Genomic DNA, 18,315 nt, shown 5'->3' with positions numbered 1-18,315 from the left:
TAAGATGGTGTAATTTGCATCAGTGAAGCTAAAATACACAGTATCATCTGAATGTAACATGGTAAACCGCAACACTACACTAGGAAAGTGATTCTGTTTGAGTGGAAATTTAAGCCAGGTACACTGAATAAAGGTTCTGGGGAGGTTTTTTTTTTTTTTTTAAAGGCTAACTCTCGACAAAATTGAACCTAGGCTCTTTTTGTTAATCTGCCTGAGTCAAACTTTCGTGTAAAAGCATAGTTAGAATGGAAACGCCACTTTTAAGATTGACCGTATTTTCGTTTTAGGTCAAAATGTCTTTTGAATGGGAGTGCTAGGGGTACTTTTATGATAGCATCAAAATCACTATTTCTATTTTTAAAACACTAAGAAGGCTCGACACAACATGAAACTGTGCTTGAAGTATCACCAGGGGCTCTACACATGAACTCGAGCATTGACTACATTGTTTGTGCACACAAAGTTTACTAAAAAGAAAGGTTTTGTACGACTCAACGTAACATGAGGAGAGTAAAGATGGAAAGCTCCTAAAGCTTGTTTCCATGTAAATTCAGGATTTATCTAAGTTATCATGCTTTTCATTGAAATTACAATTTCATGACTTTTCCTCTTATCGAGTCAGTTCATTACGTTGCATTCGGAGATCGACTACTTTTGACTGACAAAATTCCAGCCACCGGAAACACTAACTGATAAAGTGAGTCGTACAAAACCTTTCTTTTTAGTAAACTTTGTGTGCACAAACAATGTAGTCAATGCTCGAGTTCATGTGTAGAGCCCCTGGTGATACTTCAAGCACAGTTTCATGTTGTGTCGAGCCTTCTTAGTGTTTAAAAAATAGTGATTTTGACGCTATCATAAAAGTACCCCGAGCACTCCCATTCAAAAGACATTTTGACCTAAAACGAAAATACGGTCAATCTTAAAAGTGGCGTTTCCATTCTAATTATGCTTTTACGCGAAAGTTTGACTCGGGCAGATTAACAAAAAGAGCCTAGGTTCAATTTTGTCGAGAGTTACCCTTTAAGACAGACCTCAAAATTGCCACCAGTAATGCCTGTCCAATAAGAATGCCAAATTTCACAACCGTTTTGCATATTGTTCTAGACTAGAGGCTGACATAGACTCCTCAACACACATTACAGATACTGATAGTTGCAAAAACTTTGTTGCCAATGAAACCAATGGGGAAAAAAGTCTCCAAACTTGATGAATTATTTGTAAGACTGACTGATTTAGGTCTTTTTGCTATGTCTGGTACATTCTAGACATTTATAATGGCTGGGCACCCAAAGGCCTTTTTGTTCCTCCTTTTTCATGGTTATGTGGATGAGCTTACTGTCCTGTTCAAGTCATTTGAAGTTGACGCCTGAGGTCATTGACTGAGTCAATTTGTATTGATTGACTTGCTGCATTAAAAAAAGAGACTTAAATGCATGGCAGAAACATTGGTGGTGTATATGATTCAGATCCCTTCGTGTGTCAGTACTTGTATGCAATGTGTTAGTTTAAATAGCTCACACAATTTCCCAGATGGTCACTTTACTGCACGTTTTGTTCTAGAATTATGCCACAGAAAAGAAAAAAAAATCTGCTATCCACAAATCTGACTTGAGATGAAATCTGAGATGCAATTCAGTGATGTATTAGGGCAAAAATTACCAGACAGAGTTCCATATTTCATGCTTAATATTTGTAATAATAGCGTTGACAAACGTCCCAACCGACCTAATGGAAACAATCTGCAAGATAAATGGAATAAGCTTTTTAAGATTATAGTAATGTACAATAACAATTACTAAGAGGCATTTTACAATAAAGCTTGGATTGACTATCACATGGTTATAAAGATAAGCGTCATTTCTACGATGTGACTGAAGCTGTAGTCTTGGAAGCGTCTGCATCGATAAGCTTTTTCTTGCACTTGATGCCAAGGAGACTGCAGATCTTCATCAGCATCAGATCTACGATCTCCTCTTCTTCAGAGGGCTGAGGGAAAAGAGATGACCGTTCAATTAACTGATTTAGAAAGATGACAGCACTGGATTAATTGATTATGAGAGATTTACTGTGGGATGAAGTTGCTCTTCATTGAAAGCCACCAATATCGCGGATATAAAGAGGTTGAGCACTACGAACGTCATAAAGATAATACAGGATCCGATGAGGAAAGCACCCAGAACTGGATTGTAATCCAAAACCTGTTGGTAGAAGGAAATGATACAATGAACAATACAAGTTCTTAACCAGACTGGCAGAGTAATTCAGTATAGGCCAGTTTATTTACCTCATCATAGTTAAAGATACCTAGTTGTAGGCAAATAATGGTCTGTGCAGCCTCAAGCAGAGTTCTGTACGAGTAGAGCCTCCAACCGTACATTAAATTGCACTAATGGGATACAAAATGTAAACATTTCGGACAAACGTAAATGTGCAGTCAACATGTACATCGCCAGGCTAACGCATGTAAATGTTCTTGTGCATACTCAAAATTAGCATCAAATGGCATTGGTTCTTATGTCTCGCCATCAAAATAAATGTGCGTAATATACAAATGAGAGCTATGGTGGCAATCAAGATTTCCCAGTAGCACCTGATTGCAGTACATGAGATCCAGGGGGCGGAGTTGGATCCAGATTTTAGGGGTGGAGATTGGTAGATCCAACTCCTCCCCCTGGATTTCGTGTTCTGAAGTGAGGACCATCTCAGATTTCCAGCAAATAACGTTCATTTCAGTTTGTACCTCACGCTGCTATCGTATGACTTAAGAAGACTTGTAATATAGTGCATAAGTAGTGTGAACTGCCACTTTGTACTTTCAGGAGCTTGTAGGCCAGTGGAGCCAAACTCAGATCCAGGAGGATCCCAGTCTTGCAGAGTTTAGCTTCAACCCTAATTAGACACACCTGATCCAGCTAATCAATAATGTTCTTCCGGATTACTTGGAAACTACAGGTAGGTATGAACGCTTGTTTCCACCACAGAATAAAACATTTTAAAAGATAATTGCGACTTTTTATCTCACTTCTCAGAAGTGCGAGTGATAAAGTCAAATTCTAAGGAAAAATTACCAACTTTTTTTGAGTTTATATCCCACAATTCTGACTTTATGAATCGCAATTGCGACTTTATACCACGCAATTGTGAGAGAAAAAGTTCACCTTTTAAAAAAGAACCTTTTTACTTTACTTATAGTGGAAACAAGCTTCCATGGGTAGGTGTGTTGTAGGAGGGTTGGGACTAAACTCTGGAGAATTGTGGCCCTCCGAGAGCTGCCTCTGTTGTTGCCCCTGATCGTTGTCTAGATTCCACAAATTGAGAGGGATTATGATACTCACAGCAATGGAATAGGCCAAAAACATGATGGTCATGACCACAATGAAGCCTGAGATATCTGTCCATGCTCGCTGCAGTGTAGAGGTGATCATGTGTAGCTTGGGGTTGAGTCTCAGCAGATGCCACAGCTTGATGGTGGCCAGCAGAACTAAGAAGGCTATTAGATAGCCCAGTACAGCATCTGCCGTGGCCGTCTCATAAAAACTGACAAACCTGTTAGAGAACCAGTTAGTTGTATAAATTGCGAAGAAATTTCAAGTATCAAGTCTATTTTGTGCAGTATGTAGAAGTCTAGCATTCCATTTCGAACACAGTCATTGATCTGGAAGGGTTTAAGACTTTCACTCACATGTCTTTGTTATTTTGGTAGTAGTCAATGTCCCGGTTACCCAATATTGTCCTCTTGACAAACACAGATAATGCACTCCAACTTAGAATAATGATGACCAATTCCAAAAGATTCCACTTGCTTCTGAAATATGCCCATTTCTGCTGCTTCATTAGTTTGCCCTGTTAAAATCCAGAAGATACTGTGCATTATAACTTCACTGATGCAAATACACCATCTTATGTTAGTGTTCCATGGGAGAGCTGACCTGCACAAACATGTAGTAGAGAATGAAGAGGAAATAGATGGCCTCTGATGCCATAACAAATACATGAAAGCCACCAGTGGACTGATAAAGATGGACAGTCTGCACCTCACTGCGATATTGAAATGCACCTGCAAAAACAATAAAATTACTGTGAGTCCAGACTTTGAGAACATGAGAATCTTATGAGAATTTCAACAGGAGATGCCTTACCTACTCCTGTGGTCTCAAATATGAGAGTCACAATGCAGAAGAGGTTCACATTTGCATTATAAACTGTGAACTCCACAAAGACAGCCCGTGTATACACGTCCAGCCAGACGTCGTCAAGAAGATACTTTAGAAGTCTGTAGGATGGGAAAGGAAAGATCACTTGTTCTAACTTCTTCTTGAAACTACAGTAGTCACCATTTGAAATGGATCAAAACCTTTTATCAAAGTTATACATGAATTACAACAATACCCATTCTTGTCTTAGGACAACTTTGATGAACTTTTTTGATCCACTTCAAATGTTACTACTGTACTATTACGACTACTGTAGATTACATGTTGTTACACATTATGCTACCTGCTAGCATTCTTTTTATCTGGGCCTAGGTCCACCACAAATCCTCCACCTCTATAAAGGGCCAGTCCACCCCAAATAGAGTTTGCCCGGAGTTTGGCCTGAGTTTGGTAGTGCCACGGTGTGGGTACAGTCTGATAGCCATTCACATTTTTAGTCTGGTTCCAGCCTGGACCATAAGAGCTCATGTCCTCTGCTTCCCAGGAGTATGGGGCATGGCAATCAGGAATAGCAAGCTGCATGGTCTTGGCAACTTTACAAGAGTCTTTTTTCACCCTAACCTGACGGAGTCGAGCGTTGCCAACAAGTTTTGAGTTTCCATCAGTTATGAAGCCTGAAAAGGTAACATACAACAAAGTAGGCTACATTTAGGTCTAAAGGTAAAATAAACAAGCAGTTTTTAACCTTGATCAAGTATGTAGAGAATACATATTGAAGGAAATACCTGGAAGTTTCCCAAACAGATTACCGAGCAAGGAGGATTTTGCCCAGCTGAATATATCTTTATGGTTCATACTCTCTGAAATGCCACTTTTGAAGCTCTGCCGGATGTGCTGAGTGAGGTAGTACGCATTTGGATCTCGCTGACCATATGCGACCAAGAGAAGCATCCACAGGAATCCCACATAAACTGCAATGTAAAAGGCTGTCAAACAAGCTGATCTGTTCAATTAATTAAAGAGTAATTGTGTCCTTCTTACTGAGAATCTCCCGGATGAGTGCGAAAACTTTCTGCTCCTTGATCATGTTGTTTTTCATCCTTTCTATGTCGGTGGGAGGAGGAGGCTGATAGAAACTACATGTGCTATCTCTCCTGGCAATTCTGACTGCATCAGGATCATCTGTGGACAGACGTTTTATCTGAAGTTTTGCCACACTGATAATGTGATTACCAAAGAAGATACTGTAAATGCACTCGTTACCGGTGTTGGGTAGAGTCCCGTCAATCGTGACATCTCCATACTCTTCTTGATCAACAGTTTTGAGTACCAAAGCAAAAAAGACTGCAAAGCCCAGTACCTAAAGAAACCAATACAAGATCAACAAGTCTCTGTAGCAACAAAACAACTAACGGACAATCGTGTAACCACAAGCTTTACAGGAATTGGTAATGTACAATACAGATAAATGTACAATCTTAAAATTTTAAAAGAAGGTCTCATGAATTGTATTTTTTATTCCATCTCTTACTTTTACAGGTTGAGTGATGAAGAGGCTTTCAAAGAACGACACCACCATTGAGATGAGCCAGCTAATGGAGCGATCCTTGCCATAGTTCAACCCATACATCATAGTGAAGTATGCCGAAACACCACTGGTGGCTACAACAAGAAACCAACCAACGAACACAAACCACCAGGGCAAGCCTTTCTGACAACACTTTTTGCTGTTTCCACTGTTGCCCTCTGTTGGGCTGGAGCTACGAGTATGCAGACCACTGGCAGAACAGGAGGAGACATGAGGTTCAAGTTGGTTCTTCATGCCTTGGACCTGCAATACAGCCCGGTTGTAGCCATCTGGCTTAGAGAAGGATGAAGGCCCCAGCAGTCTCAGCTCTTTCTCCACATTTTGGAGTTGTTTGTAGAGATACTGGCTGTAGATGCTGTATTTTTCATTTCGCTCTGAGCTTTCACAAATACTGCTCTCTGCAAGAGGAACAAAAAATATTGTTTCACATATAATAATGTATGTTTGTATGCTGAGCTCCATTCAAAGTTGGAGGTGGGAATACTCAAGTGGGAGTGTGAATGGAGGTGGGAATACTCCACTTCCAACCTCAAAGCATTCCAGTCATACTGCATTCCAGACAACTAGGAACTTGGAATACTCTCAACCCATTTGGAAATAACTAATAGAATATTGCTTTAGTTGTCAAATGGCACTCACCAAAGTTAGGGTCGCTCTATCCAACCCAACTTTACAAATGCCAGTGGTTTTCTAACTAAAGTTCAAGTTTTAATTGACATTCAAATTCATGTTTCACATTGTCTGGAGCTAAAACATATTATACAGGCTGCTATGGATGGACTCACCTTTCAGATTTATACACCCTAGGGAAGCCACAAGAGTTTGCTCCTTTTTAGAAGAGTCAGTGTAAAACTCATTTCCAACTTGATTGTGTTGGCAAATGATCTCTTCAACCAATGACAGCAGATTGTTAATATCTGTTTTGGTGGAGTCCAGTTCTATCCTTGGAACAGGTATTCTCATGACCTTATAGAGTGACTGTGCTATTCGTTTGATGTCCTGAAAAAAAAAATAATATTAAAAAGTCATAATACCACAATCATTATGAGTGAGAGATGGACCAATGCTGGATCAAATTCTTGAGTAGGACTTGCCTTTATCACAGTGTCAGGTGTGATGTCCTTATGATTATAGTGTGAAGGCCGATTTGGAGATACACGTCCAGTTTTGGCTTGCTTTGTGGGATCTGTCTTTGACTGCTGCTTTGAAGACGATTCAGACTTTTGCTCTCTTGGACGAGCATTTCTGAAGATGCTCACAATAAGGAGATTGATAGGAAACATGATAATGGAACTTTGGATGCCAATCATGACCTGTTGCCAGGTGAACTCAATCTTACCTGTAACCCATGCAAGGACAGAAATCACATTATTATAAATGTAATTATGTTCTGAGTCAAGCAAAGACTTTAAAAAAAAAACTTTAAATTATGTCTGTAAGTGCTGTTACCAGAATGAGGGAAGTGATGGCAATCCTAAAGGATATTGTGCTCTCAAGTAACTTGCTGCAGATCCCTTGACTACTCTACACCAAATCAAGGTCTAAGTGGGGCTCAATTCCATGTGGAAATCGGCAACGCTTTTGGCTTAGATGAGTATTAATAAGATTCTCTGTGATAAAACCCTCAAATCTAAAGACCCTAAGAGGTTATTTCGAGACCTATTGCGTGACATCCAAAACCAGGGACCCCATTACAGAGCCGCCGACTTAATAAAGTCTAAGGCATTTGAGGAAATGCATGGCAAGCAAGTGTGCAGCAGGCATGGTCCCACTGAAACCCTCATGGCATTGACATAACCACCAAGTACCCTCTCTCTGCAGGAATCTAGAATGAAAATAGAGATATCAGGGGCCGGTTGCACCAGCTTTGCGCAAGTTACAACTTAGCCTAGTTTTGACGTAATTGAGCACTAAGTTATAACTTACGCACAACTAAATATTTTTGCGTTGCACCAGTTAACTTAGTTGAAGCATAACTCTACGTAGAAACTAAATATTTACGGAAGCCTCTATCAGGAGTAATGGTTGGAACAAAATAGCAGACTGACTGAACTGCATCAATAAGCTCTTGTTTTACCCAACAGACTTCAATTCTTTAGACATACAGTATATGATAATGCTGACATGTACACTCGCTTACATTTTAATAGACAGAACATTATGTGACAAGATTACCATGTTAACGGCTCTTCAACACAAACACGTCCTACAGCACGCCGTGTGTGTGCATCGCTCCGTGTTGTGCGTGTCAGATAAAATCAGTCATAATCAATAAATGTAATTTGTTTTGTTTTTTTGTAACCCTAACCCCACCCTATCCTAACCCTTTGTTTGCCATATTGTTCTCCCTTAGCGTTTCTATTTGGTTGTGATATTCTTTGTACTTCTCCAAGTTAATCATTAAATATTGTTCCAATGTATTCTTCTTTATCGTGCGTTCTCTTCATCACACCAGACCGTAACAGTATCGTATTTAATGGAAACTTATTTTTTAACATTTGTTACGTGAGGTAAAAGTAGTTAGAATGAAGGATAAACTGAAATTCCCCTCATTTCAACGCAACTTCTGCTCACTTATTTGAAGGCTGCTATTGGAATATTGGTAAACATCATAATATGCAACTACGCATTTCTTTATGGAGAGCTTACGACTAGCTAGCTAGCGACTAGCTAGCTGCCTTAAGAACAAATGGTGCAAACGAATAAAGTACAAAGTTAGTTACAAACTAGCTAGTAGTTACTAAGCCTCTAGTGTGGACTTTACATTCCAATTTAAGAAAGAACTTACGAACGGCTGGTGCAACCCTAGGACATTAGACTCTTATGTACAAGGGCCCTCTTGCTTTCTACAGGACCTCTTGTGTTTTTTATCATAGTAATCGATCCCTGCCATTGTGTCCTTCAAAGACTTTACCTGCCCTCACCTTTAACTTATTTTCCAGGGGTGCGTTTCCAAAAATCGTTGTTAGCCAACTGTGGGCGCAAGTTTAATTGAATTGTGTTGGTAACGATGAAAATTGTGATCATAGTTGGCTTTGGGAAACACACCCCAGATCAGCACAGACGGAGAGAAGAGAGTCTTACTTAAATCACTAGACAAAACCCACATGTGAGAGCTAAGCAACAAAAATGTTGAACATTTGTCAGTTTTGTTTTAAACTTTGTGTTATATTGTGAAACACCACTAATGACTTAATTACTACTAACAGTGCAGCAAGGGGGTGCTATGTGATTAACTATTGGCATAAAAAAAAGAGTTATAAGGCACATGTAATTGCAGAATTGTTTCATAAATGTGACACTTTGTGCCCTTAGCCCTTAGACAAGGGTGACTTCAGCAAGCCTTGTTGGAGTACAACATCCCATAGTCAAATGCAGTACGGAGTGTACGAACTGAATAATGAGCTGTGTCCCAATTTAGAGGCTGCTAGAGATGCGCGGATCGGCTATTATTTCATCCGCAACCGCATCACAAAACTCATCATCCGTCCGCCATCCATCCGCACCAACGTTTTTGACCAATTTTCAAAACCGCACCCGCCCGCCATCCGCTGATTGGTGTATACATATATTTTTCATTTGATTGGTTCAACCGCCCGCCACCCGCCCGAATTTAATTAAAATATAATTTTTCGTCACGTCATCCGCCCGATCCGCGGTTTATCCGCGGAGTCCGCGGCTGTGACCGCAAACCGCGCATCTCTAGAGGCTGCATCATTCTAAGGCCAAATGCATCACAGCGGCGCAACAAAGGATGTCCAATTTTAAAGGCTCCTTCAAATGTGGCCTTTTCCCAGGCCACAAAGCCTATACCCCAAGCCTATATCCTAAAAGTGCATTCTCCTGAGTTTGTCCATGGATATATGATTAAATACAGTTTATTTCTCTGAATCTCCTGTGTTGTGTGCTTCATTGCAGCCTTAAAGTAACAATTAGTTAGTCTAGTTGCTGCTGATTTGTGTCCATGGTTCAAGAAGAATCGGAATCGCTAAAATTCAAACGATACCCATCCCTAATAACAACATAACAAATTTTTTTTTAAAGAAAATAGCAGATTAGACTTTTAAATGTGGTTAAATGTGGTAAACACATTAAAGTGGTTCCAATGTTGACATATCTTACTAAGATTGACAGGTTGAGGACTTTTCTTTTTCAGACAGTTGAATATAACTTTCAAAAAAGTTCAGAACAAACATACTGCCACTTGTCAACAGCAGCTGTCTCAGGAGACAAGAGCAATCCTCCGTAAACTAGACAGTCCCATTTAACAATGTTCGGTTCGACTTTCGCAGACTTTGAAGGCGTGGCCCTTGAAATCCACACCCTTCGAAGGATGCAGCCTCTGTATTGGGACACAGCTATGGATGGACATGTTCTCCTTTGCTGATAAGAGCTTTCTAGTTGAAGTAAGACATTGTTAGATTAATGTTTTATTGGCCATACCTAGGTCCATGGTCTGCTCTGAGGGGTCTGACGGGATACCCCAGAACATGATACTGGTCAGCATGGTGCAGAGCAGCAGTGAACAACAGCAGGAGACACGCTGTACCCGTGTGAAATTACTACTTGGGGGACAACTGATTACAGAGAACCAGATGTGACCATCACGGAAATCTTTTGCAGTCTTCATGAAGAACAAATTACTGTAACATTTGAAGACAATAAATTAAACATTAATGAGAAAATATCAAACATTTTGTACCACATTTTGTGAAAATTATAATTAGTTTTTGTCATCTCACAGCTACATACCTAAACCTTTTTAAGTCCATTTCTGTTGCAACTGGAAATACTTTATCTAGTGTGCATTCTCCCAAGTCAATGGCCAACCACGAGCTGCACAGGAAGTGCCACTTCTGCCCAGTTTTCAGGTCCTGTACCATTACTTTGTTAACATACCTGTAACAATTACAAAGAATCATATACAGGAAAGTACTGAAATTACACAGACGAAAACAACTTGCCTCCCAGGAAATCTGACAAAGTACTGTGTGACACATTTCCCATTATCTTTACCAAGAAGGATGCTGCCCTGAGTTGTCATGCCAGAGCCTGATACTTTGTAGCTCTCCCAGTGAGCATGGGCTGGTCAACAAGAATATGTCCAGTCCTCCCCTTTCAAACACTGGCTTTTCCGGGTCAGTCAAATGATGAGGTTCACTCTCTCCCTCTGTGCCTTGTAGAGTCACTGTCACCTGGAACAATGTTATGTTGTGTTAATTTTGAACGACAAGTGAAAAGTGTCCCTGAAAAAATGCTGCAACAAAATATGGTCGACACTAACCTGAGAAGAGGTGGAGGCCCCACGACGATGTCCTGTGTTGATACTCAACAAGTAACGATATTCAGCTAAGGGATCATTGTCCTCAAGAACTGTGACCTTCACCTTTAAATTGGCAGATTAACATTAAAGTTAAACAAAGAAGTTTTTCTTATTAATAGTATTGGAAATTATCTATACGTATCTCAAATTGGATCTTTAAGAAAACCAGCAAACCTTGACTGCATCCTGAATGTCCTTTCTTCGTGCCCACATCACAACCACCAGGTAAGCCAGGATAATGGCACCTACAAAACACACCACCACCGGGTTGTTGACGAAGGTGCCAAAGAGTTCAGCAGTGCGGGACACATCAACCACGTTGGGCATTACGAAGAAAGAGCTTCCAAAAAAGGTCAAATGGGTACATAGGCATTGAGTAACCAATCTTGTAGTACGAGGGCCAACCTGAAAAAAAAAAAAGTAAGGCTCTAACCATGAGGTCCTAAATTACATGCTTATTCAGTTTAAAGGGGTGTTCACACCAAGAGTGATTGCACCGACATACCAACTGGAAGTCACTTATTTCCAGTGAATGTTGGCAATTTGCGATATCAGTGATTGTTGGCAATGCAATGTGGGCAATGACTCAACAAAATAGAAAGACTTTACTTTATGAGATGAGAAGTGACACCTCAAAACCAACAGTATAGCCATTTGGTGACGTCCAGCGATAAAATCACTGTCAGTGTGAACGGTCTTTAAAAGACATTGGTTTTTCAACTTACCCTACAGCCATCACCACTCCAGTTGGCCTTCATCTCATCCCAATACAAACAGTGAGCAGCAATGGTTGTGATGAAAACTGAGGCATTTATCGAATTCACCCCTGCACCAACAACAGGCCTCACCAGAAGATAGTAAACGCCTACTTCCACTGTCATCTCCATAGGGTTAAGCACCCATGTGTACCTGTCCTCTGCGCCACAAAAAAACAAAAAACAGAATAATTATCTTTTGCAAATATTATTGCATAAATTCTGTTGAATTGTTTATATTTGTTAATAACCTTCAGAGTTGCCCCCTTGAGGCAGTTGGATCCGAGCCTCAAAATTTGTATCATTAGGGTAGTCCTGAAAACCCAGGAGCAACTGCAGAGGGATCTCCTCTGAGGGGTCTAACTTGAAAACCAGAAATATATTGGGTGCAGTCACATTAATGACCACAGTGCTGAAGTTTCCTAGTTCCAGAAGAGTTTGGTTAACCTCTGCCATATCCGTCCTTGGTAGGAGAATCTAGAAAATGAAAAAGATAGATAAGGTATGGATGTTTTATATTTGGACACTTGCTGACAATCTTCTTTTACCTCAATCTCCTCAGTGAGATTTGCCACTGTAATCACAGAGCCATTCGTTTTGGTAAGAGAAAGAGACCCCACTGATCCACTGATACGGTCGCCCTCACACCATGAGAATGGATTTATTCCAAAACTTGTCATCTGTAATAGGTTCAAGAATAAATTAACATTACAGAATCTAATCTTTGAATCTTACCTCTTAGGGACGTCTTAGTTGCAAGGTTGCCTGGAGGGGAAAGGTGTCCAAAGCACATCAACTAGTCACGGGGTACCTCAAGGGCCAGTGCTTGGACCAGTACTCTTCTCCATATACACTACATTACTGGGAACTTTTGTAAAGGCACATGGTTTTTCCCATCACTGTTATGCACACAACTCTACTTTTTATTACAAACAGATAATCCCATCTCCAACTCAACCTATCGAAGAAGTTTCTTGTCTGTCCAGCCACTCCAACAGTTCAACAATAATTTCAACCAGATCTGCCAGAAACCTTTGGGTAATCTTTTATGACCAATTGACATTCAAAAAAACTCTTTGCAAAGACAGCACGGTCTTTGCACTGCACAACATTAGGAATATCAGGCCCTTCCTAACTGAGCAAGCAGCACAACTCTTCATCCAGGCCCTTGTAACTTCTAGACTAGACTATTAAAATGCTCTTCTGGCTTTTGTTATTGGCTCCTTAGGATGAATCACATTTGTATAATCACACTCTGTATAAAAGCATCTGCAAAATGAATAAATTCACACAACTCACCCGTACATCTACTGGTTCATCTGCAGACAAAACATCAGAGCCCAGAGATGGGAGCATAAAACTGGCAGAGCTGTTCTTCTGAATGTTAAAGGGCTGTTTCTGAAGACCATCTGGTGATAATCTGAAAGATCACAGCAGAATGATTTGTCTTATGACTTAAGCTGCAATGTAAAGACCCCATAAAATTAACATTTGTGCTTTTGTACAATTCATTTGCATTATTCTCTTACCTGTTGACATATAAACCAAAAACTGAAGTCCTCAGTATGGTGGGCGGCTGGTTAACCTTTTTCCCAGCCAACAAGGCACTCTGAACATTGTCCACAGTGTTTAGTAAATGACTGGAGATCTCACTCTGTAACAGAGGGGAATGAAAACAGTGTCAAGAATGGCGGTTTTAAATCAGCACGTGAAGCAGGGCTCGGGTGTTGTGAAGTACCTGTTCAGAAGTATTGGAGGAAACTTTGAGGATGTTACTAACAGCGTCAATTATTGGTGTGGATGCTTTCAGTATATGTTCAGAGGACTCCTCACTAGAAAGCGTCAAAGAGACCAGGGCCTTACTGAGGTTCGTCAGCAGAGAACTTGCCTGTAACTGTAGCCAGTATGGATGAGTTAGGAAAGAGGTGTATTACTACTAAGGTATTACTACCATCTAAATTTCATCCCAACTGTTTCAAAGTACCTGCGCAGTGCCTGTCAGTTCATGGCCTTGTGTGGTAAGGCCTGCAACCACATTAGCACTCATCTGCACCTCAGCTGGATTATTTGGGGAGATGGAGCTTGTGGCAACACTCAAACTCAGCAACATCTCTTGTCTCAGCTTTAGTCAGAAGAGACATACTGTATTTGGTTATTCAGAATTACAACATATTCAATTCAATTCACATTTATTTGTATAGCGCTTTTCACAATACACATCGTTTCAAAGCAGCTTTACAGAAAATGCATGAGTCCACATTACATTTTAGAGTGATCTGCTATCAGAGGTAAATGTCTAAGTTATGTATTTCAGAAATGTACATATACAAAATCACAGCTAAAAATGTAATAATTAAAGGCACAGGGGTAAAATAAACACTGGGAATATAAAAACAAATAACTGAATGTGCATATTCCCTATAGACTACCTCTTTTTTGAGACTGTCATGCTGTTCGTCAGGTGATGCATCATTCAGTCTGTCGGACACAGACTGGAACATCTGAGCCAGCGCTGGCCCAGTGAGTCGACCTTGTTTCTGCAGCTGAGACACCTGATTGGAAACCAGTGCCTGAAGATCTCCAACTGTGTGCTTAGTACTGGTGTCCTTTACCTGGAATATCATGCACAACAATTTCATTTCCACAATTCTGTCGTAATGTCTGTCTTGGCTGTCACTTTTTTCCTTTTATCTGTCTGACTAATTCTCACGTAATGGTCACATGGTCCCCATAACCTACTACTGACATTTGATTAACACGATAAATCATTATATAGGCTTTATACTACATCCATTGATAGATTACACTCTGAATAATTGCCACGGCATGTGGCTGATATGAACATGACGAAGGAATAAACTAAATATTCTTTAATTATAACTTCCAACACAAGAAACAGGAGAATACCATGGAGAAACACAACCTCGTAACATAAACAATACAGGAGAAGGGACAGACTGAAACCGAGAGCTTAAATACATAGGGCAAACAAAGGAGTTAAGGATCTAATGAATAAGGGACAGGTGAATGAGATGAACCAATGAGACAAACGGGAAAACTGGGTCGAAGGAAAATAGCAACTGAACACAATGAAAACTAAGACAAGACAAAACCCTGATATTAATATGTAATGCAAAATAAAATATAAACATACATTTTTATTTGTTGCAAATTTGCATGTTCCCATTCATCACTATTACATATAAAAAATAAAGAGAATTTGGTTAAAAAACAAGAATTGGTTGACCTAAATATTGCATTTATTGAATGTCATCGTTTACTTTCTATATAGTTTTTTATGATCAGTGATTATTGTTCATTACTGATTTTTTGTTGTTGTTTTTAGGCCAAGGCATATACTAAATGTACAAAATATGTTTTGAAAGGGAATTCAGTTAGTTTTTCATTTGTAATGTTTGATTTATTACAAGGCAAAACTGAATAACCTAACTACTAGAATTTACTATATAATCATATATCAAGCATAAGTACATAGATTCCAATCTTACTGTGTGTGACAGGGCTACATTAGGGTCAAGATTAGTAATGATAAAAAACTAAAACGAGCCATACATTTAGGATTGGTCATTTGTTATATTATCTGAATATTCATCACTCTGTGCTGATCCCTCACTGTGTAGTCGTTACAGATCTGGGCCCGTATTCATAAAGATTCTAAGAATCCTCTCAGAAAACTCTTAATTTAGCTTAAAAACTTTTATGTAGGAGTCTTAGCTTAAGAGCGATTCGGGACCGATCTGAGAGCAACTCTGAGTAAGGAAAATACAAAAACTTTTATCTTAGTGAGGAGGCGGGGTTGACCCCGTTGCTATGTATGACACAATCTTTTGAAGACTGTGATTGGTTGGTTGTCCAAGAAGGAAAAAAAAAAGTGATTTTAAGTATAGGGTCTATCCTAAGCCTCCACTTTGAACTTACATGCGTAATTTTTCCTATTTGATCGTTCTCACACACACACACACACACACACATTATATATGTGTATATAAATCCTTTTTTTATTTACCATGCTGTTGATTTCCTATAAGGTATTATTTGATTGCTTAGAATGATAAAAATTGTTCCACTCTTTCCAGTTACACTGATTGCTGGCATGTCTATTTAAGCGGTGGTTTGAATGTTGGTTTTAATGTATCAAACATGGAATTTTCCCAGTTGGCAAATATCGTAATGTAGTGATTACTTTCATTTCAGGCGCTATGGCATTTCTGCGCTGTGTCGGAGATATTAGCGTGTCTCTAAAAAGATCAGTCACAAACATGATCCCTGCACGATCTAATCTATAGCGTCTTATTAACTCACTGTCATCCATTGTCTGCAACACATTTCTTCTCCTTCTTCATCTTTCTGCCATTTTCTCCTCTGCTAATGAAACTCTTAAGCCTCTTAAAAGTCCTTGTCCGTGCTCCTAACAATTTTGACCTTAAGACCTCTTTTAAGGGTTAAGATGCTTTCTGAAGTACTTTTTTCTTTACTAGGAGTTTTTCTTTAATTTTAAGAGTAAACGCCCAAATTTCTAAGAATATTCTTAGAATTTTGTCACTAGGAGCTACTCTTTGCATTAAGATTCTTTATGAATACGGGCCCTGGTATTTTAGGCCTGAAGTGGAAAAATATAATTTCTTGAAATTTGGCAGGGATTTATTACATGTTTTGAGGGACTTCTGGAAGAGTTATATGAGCATGAGCCATCTGGTTAATTAATTTAGCTGAATTGTAAGTGTTTTTTTTAGTTACTTTCTTTTGAAAAGATGCTCATAAACAAATAAGCTCAACTACAAACCCAAGTGGTTACAGCAGTGTCGGCAGTAACACCCGCTGCGTTCCTAACAGTGATGTCCACTTCCAGACTGTAGTTGTTATGTACATTCCCTAGAGGGAGGTAAAGCGACTCCACGGTGGGCTCGGCGCCACAGTAAAAATAATTACCTGCAAAATAGGTCAAAGTACAAGGAGTTAACTTCTATATGCATAGGCTTGATTTTACTTTTATCAGGAAGAACAACATTTTGAATAAAAATCACATTTCTCACCACCGGCAGTTTTGAAGCAGAACACACAGGGTCTGGCTTTGCAGAAAGATGGATCCACAGAGCAGCTGATCTTGAAGGGAGAGAGAACATCACCCACGAGAGGGCTAATGATGCAGGACGGAGGACGCAAGACGACGGGGGGCTTTACAGGCTTGAGGGGTTCGTCGGTAGTATGAGAAGATTGAGACACTGTAGTCGGCAAAGGCGGAAGGACTTCTGATGAGGAATCAGGATCAGGATCGGATGCACCAGCAATGGGAACAGTGTATCTAGCAGATCCAGATAAGTTGTCTTTGATAGCTAAGAGAAAACACAGATTTGGCATTAATCAATTGGCGTCTCAAATGTAATTAATATTAGTCACACAAGTTAAACTTTATTTTGGCAACACTTTTTTTTCAGTGTCCTTGTTACAAATATTACACGTACTTACTATAGTAATAACAGTAAATTATGCATAATTACATGCAATGAACACTTAATCAAACCCTAACCCTATAGTAAGTACATGTAGTTAATTAACATTACTCAGTACTTAAAGGGATAGTTCACCCAAAAATGAAAATTCTATCATTGTTTACTCACCCTCAAGTTGTTCCAAACCTGTATGAGTTTCTTTGTTCTGCTGAACACAAAGGAAGATATTTGGAAGAATGTTTGTAACCAAACAGATCTCGGTCCCCATTGACTACCATAGTATATTTTTTTCCTACTATGGAAGTCAATGGGGACCGAGATCTGTTGATTACAAACATTCTTCCAAATATCTTCCTTTGTGTTCAGCAGAACAAAGAAACTCATACAGGTTTGAAACAACTTGAGGGTGAGTAAATGATGACAGAATTTGATAAATGATGACAGATGACTATCCCTTTAAATGTATAATTACGCTGTAACAAGGACACCTTAAAATAAAGTGTGACCAAATATTAATATTGGTCACATAAATATTTTGGAGCTAAAATTTATTTTAAGGTGTCCTTGTTACAGTGTAATTACACAAATAAGTACTGAGTAGTATTAATTAATAACAGAATGTACGTTTAGGGTTAGGGTTTGGTTTAGGATTAGTTACATGTAATTATGCATAATTTACTGTTTTTAGGGTTGCACTTTATTTTATGTGCATTTACATGTACTTAAGAGTTTTCTTACCTAAGAAAGTACTGGTAATATAAGGCAACTACATGGGTTAAGGTTAAGTTTAGGGGTAGGTGCCTAGTTATTACCCAGTTATTGCAATAACTACAATACGTACATAATATGCACATGGGGAACAGGACTGTAAAATAAAGTGCTACCGTTTTTAATATATTTACATGTAACGTATTACAAGGACGCTGTAAAATAAAGTGTAACCTAATTTGGTGGTCCCAAAAATCCACAGCTAAAAGTATGAATGTCACTGCATTAGATAATAATGTCAAATCAACTGGCA

General features: G+C 39.3%; 1 protein-coding gene across 1 annotated transcript in view; it reads right to left on the bottom strand.

Annotated features, from left to right (window-relative positions):
* Nucleotides 1-980: 980 nt before the first annotated feature.
* pkd1l2a (polycystic kidney disease 1 like 2a) overlaps nucleotides 981-18,315 on the bottom strand; it is a gene marked incomplete at its 5' end in the record, with an annotated part of 29,889 nt that continues 12,554 nt past the window's right edge. The window contains 29 exons of the mRNA XM_084405341.1: nucleotides 981-1,989; nucleotides 2,070-2,201; nucleotides 2,288-2,389; nucleotides 3,339-3,549; nucleotides 3,686-3,846; nucleotides 3,933-4,060; nucleotides 4,143-4,276; nucleotides 4,501-4,831; nucleotides 4,943-5,128; nucleotides 5,199-5,339; nucleotides 5,421-5,517; nucleotides 5,689-6,143; nucleotides 6,531-6,744; nucleotides 6,840-7,084; nucleotides 10,189-10,388; nucleotides 10,498-10,644; nucleotides 10,762-10,940; nucleotides 11,030-11,131; nucleotides 11,243-11,473; nucleotides 11,794-11,984; nucleotides 12,075-12,300; nucleotides 12,372-12,503; nucleotides 13,123-13,243; nucleotides 13,353-13,477; nucleotides 13,562-13,717; nucleotides 13,808-13,945; nucleotides 14,253-14,435; nucleotides 16,628-16,773; nucleotides 16,878-17,177. Of these exons, the coding sequence (XP_084261467.1) occupies nucleotides 1,864-1,989; nucleotides 2,070-2,201; nucleotides 2,288-2,389; nucleotides 3,339-3,549; nucleotides 3,686-3,846; nucleotides 3,933-4,060; nucleotides 4,143-4,276; nucleotides 4,501-4,831; nucleotides 4,943-5,128; nucleotides 5,199-5,339; nucleotides 5,421-5,517; nucleotides 5,689-6,143; nucleotides 6,531-6,744; nucleotides 6,840-7,084; nucleotides 10,189-10,388; nucleotides 10,498-10,644; nucleotides 10,762-10,940; nucleotides 11,030-11,131; nucleotides 11,243-11,473; nucleotides 11,794-11,984; nucleotides 12,075-12,300; nucleotides 12,372-12,503; nucleotides 13,123-13,243; nucleotides 13,353-13,477; nucleotides 13,562-13,717; nucleotides 13,808-13,945; nucleotides 14,253-14,435; nucleotides 16,628-16,773; nucleotides 16,878-17,177 (5,240 nt within the window). The 3' untranslated portion in view covers nucleotides 981-1,863. The remainder of the gene's footprint in view (nucleotides 1,990-2,069; nucleotides 2,202-2,287; nucleotides 2,390-3,338; nucleotides 3,550-3,685; nucleotides 3,847-3,932; nucleotides 4,061-4,142; nucleotides 4,277-4,500; nucleotides 4,832-4,942; nucleotides 5,129-5,198; nucleotides 5,340-5,420; nucleotides 5,518-5,688; nucleotides 6,144-6,530; nucleotides 6,745-6,839; nucleotides 7,085-10,188; nucleotides 10,389-10,497; nucleotides 10,645-10,761; nucleotides 10,941-11,029; nucleotides 11,132-11,242; nucleotides 11,474-11,793; nucleotides 11,985-12,074; nucleotides 12,301-12,371; nucleotides 12,504-13,122; nucleotides 13,244-13,352; nucleotides 13,478-13,561; nucleotides 13,718-13,807; nucleotides 13,946-14,252; nucleotides 14,436-16,627; nucleotides 16,774-16,877; nucleotides 17,178-18,315) is intronic.

The sequence above is a fragment of the Rutilus rutilus genome, assembly GCF_951802725.1.
Source record: "Rutilus rutilus genome assembly, chromosome: 3".
Lineage (NCBI taxonomy): Eukaryota > Metazoa > Chordata > Actinopteri > Cypriniformes > Leuciscidae > Rutilus > Rutilus rutilus.
The sequence above is the reverse complement of the archived record's forward strand: the minus strand, read 5'-3'. Positions and strand labels throughout refer to the sequence as shown.